The 3,222-nt window shown below is 24.1% G+C and overlaps 1 protein-coding gene across 1 annotated transcript; it reads right to left on the bottom strand.

Moving 5' to 3' along the window:
* PCHAS_1026000 (H/ACA ribonucleoprotein complex subunit 4, putative) lies at positions 1 to 1,332 on the bottom strand (the record flags this gene model as incomplete). The annotated part of the gene is made up of 1 exon (XM_733094.2): positions 1 to 1,332. The coding sequence occupies one exon, from the start codon at positions 1,330 to 1,332 to the stop codon at positions 1 to 3; it is 1,332 nt and encodes a 443-aa protein (XP_738187.2).
* Between the last annotated feature and the right edge of the window lie 1,890 nt (positions 1,333 to 3,222).

Raw genomic sequence — 3,222 nt, 5'->3', positions numbered from 1 at the left:
TTAATTTACTTTCCTCTTTTTTTTGACAACTTCCGAGTCATCATTTTCAGAATTATTATTATCACCATCCATATTAGATTCCAAATTGTTTGAATTATTTTCTGCATTTTTTGTATTATCATCTGTTGTTAATACATAGCTAGTTGCATTGCCAACAATTTTGGGAGCGTATCCCTCACTTTTAATCCAACTAATTGGAGTTTTTTCATTGGGTTTTCCATATTTATCTAAAAGCCCAGCAAGTATTAATTTTTTCTTTTCCATCGATCTATTTCCAAATCCCCATTTAACATCATAAGTATCTCTATCCATTATAACTCGCTTAGTTAATGCAACAATACCATGATCAACCGTTGCAATAACTGTAGATGTCATTTGCGCAATAGCTAGCGCAACAGCTTCACCTTTTGTTGTCATCAAAACAATTTCTGAATATACATCAATATTATTATCAAATCGTAATACTCCTGGTATAGTTAACTTAGCTCCATAGCATATTGCATTAACGGCACTATCTTTTATTACTATACGTGGAAAATTTATTAATAATTTTTCTAAAGGAGTTATAATTTTTCTTAAATATGTTTCATCACCTGTTGTATCATAAATATATTGAGCATCCATAATATCATGTAATGTACACATATTATCATATTCTGTCATATTCCCAGATTTTACTCTTCTTAATTCTTGCATATGTGCACCAACTCCTAATAATAAACCGATATGCTCACATAATGTTCTTATATAAGTTCCTGCTTGGCATCGAACCCAAAATACACATACATTATTTGTATCATCGTAATCTAATAATTTTGATTCGTAAATTGTTCTAACTCTTAATTGTCTTTTAACTGCACATATTAATGGGGGTCTTTGAAATATTGCTCCTTGAAAATTATTTAAAACTAATTTTACTTCTTCTATACTTTTAGGCTTTGAATGAAATTTACATACACAAACATATTCTTTTCCAGATTCTTGTTGTGATTTTACTAATCTAGTTGCTCTATTTAAACAAACTAGTAATACCCCTGTAACTTTAGGATCTAATGTTCCACTATGCCCTGTTTTTTCGCATCTTAAAATTTTTCTTATCCAAGAAACGACTTCGTGGGAAGAGGGATTACTTGGCTTATCTAAGTTTATAATCCCATATTTTAAATATTCTTTCAAATTCCTTGAATAAGGGGAATTACCCATAGGTAGGGGGGTAAAATGAGAGCTACGAATATTTAGCTTATCATAATTTTTTAACAATAATGGCCAATTAGAAGCATCTATAGTCGCCTCCTTTTTCTCTGGTTCGATTTTATATTCTACTTTCGCCATTATACTCTAAATTATTTAATCACAATGCACATATATATAATACCAATAATACTATGCAGTATTTGCTAGCATATATTACATAGCAAGTATTTCACTACGCTACTTTTTATTTGGTTTATCTCGAAAATATGCCAAATGTATAAATATCGGTATACGAATTTGTTTATACTTTTTTTTAACTTATAAATATTCACAATAATATATAGTGGAAGAATTCATTTAAAATTCCACAAATAAAGATACGATTTATATATTGCTTGATATTTTTTTATAACTTAAAATTCATAACTGATAATAATCTTGTTCATATTAGTTAGCTAATCCATTTTTTTCATACAATACAATTCAATAAGTCTTTGGGATAACTTTACATAATTTTGTTAACCGTAATTTATGTAGCTTAATTCTTTTTGTATATTCATTTATTATTTTTTTAAACTTATTTTGTTAACCTTGTTTTCCCCTTGTATTTTTGTTATATATTACTTCCATATATTTTTTCCTATAGAAAAAATTTAATTCCTGTTTATATATATATATTTTTTTTCAATTTATTAATTCATGCATATATTATTTTAAATATTAAAAAAATTAATGATATTCAAATAATTTATTGGGGAAAAAAATATATGTAATACAATATATATATGCCTACATAATAATTATATTATATTTTCCTAGCGTCATGCTATTATAACAACTCGACATTGCCCTATATAAATATATTTGCTATGATGGTTATTTTTTTTAATATTTATTGATATACATATTTTTAAAAATTCATTTATAAGTCAATAAATATATTAAAATAAAAATAAAATTATAATAAGGGTTAATTTTAAAATACCATTATTCTCACTGTTAATATATTAATTATATATATTCATATATAAGAATATTTTACATAGAAGTAATCATTCAATCATCATATAATTTACAGAGAGAAAAATAAATGGCCGTTTTTTTTAGCATAATATATGTTTAGTATATCCTCCAAAAAAGTTAAATTGTTAAAATATATATACTCCATATATTTTTCTTTGCATTTTGTTCATATTTATATGGCTAAGCAACTAGTCTTAATCTTCCACAAAAAATTGTAGGAACATGCATATAATATATCGAATTAGTTGGTTCTTTGTATATAACATAATTATACAACTTTCCGATTTATAAAATTATTATTAATTTTCTTAGGGTTATTGCATATATGAAGTAAATTTTCATATTTATATTACATATATATATATTATATATGTACAGATAACAAGTTTTATTCATAATTTTTTAAAACAATGGTATATCGATTCATCAAAATTCGTTTATTAAAAAAAATAGGTATGTATATATATGGAAACATACACATATATATGCATCAATTCATTTAAATAATAAAAAAAACAGTAACCCACAAATTTGCAAAAATTTTATTACGAGAAATAACATAGACCATTTTTTAAGAAAATGTAAATACAAAAAATGAATGCAACATATAAATTGTGATATAGGTTTTATAGTATATTGCAAATACCAAAAACTGTATAAAAATGTAAACGAAAAATAAAGTTTTTAGAAACAATAATATAATAAAAATCATTTATACACACACAATGCATATTTTATTTTCATGTATTCATTAATTAATAAAAAAAAACGAAAGATCAAAAACCTGCTTTAATTTTGTCCATATTTTTTAAAATAATTTACTTATTTTTTGTTTTCTTTTTTGCTGGATTTCTTTTTCTATGCCCTCTTAAAAGATACTATATAATAGTTCTGAATGCTATATACATATATAGTGTGACAAGATGGGTATTCCTGTCAACAATATAAATGAATTTCTTCAAAATGGGCTTTTTATTATTACGAATTTTTTTTAAGTATAAAATT

This window comes from Plasmodium chabaudi (genome assembly GCF_900002335.3).
Source record: "Plasmodium chabaudi chabaudi strain AS genome assembly, chromosome: 10".
In the NCBI taxonomy this organism is placed as follows: Eukaryota; Apicomplexa; class Aconoidasida; order Haemosporida; family Plasmodiidae; genus Plasmodium; species Plasmodium chabaudi.
The sequence above is the reverse complement of the archived record's forward strand: the minus strand, read 5'-3'. Positions and strand labels throughout refer to the sequence as shown.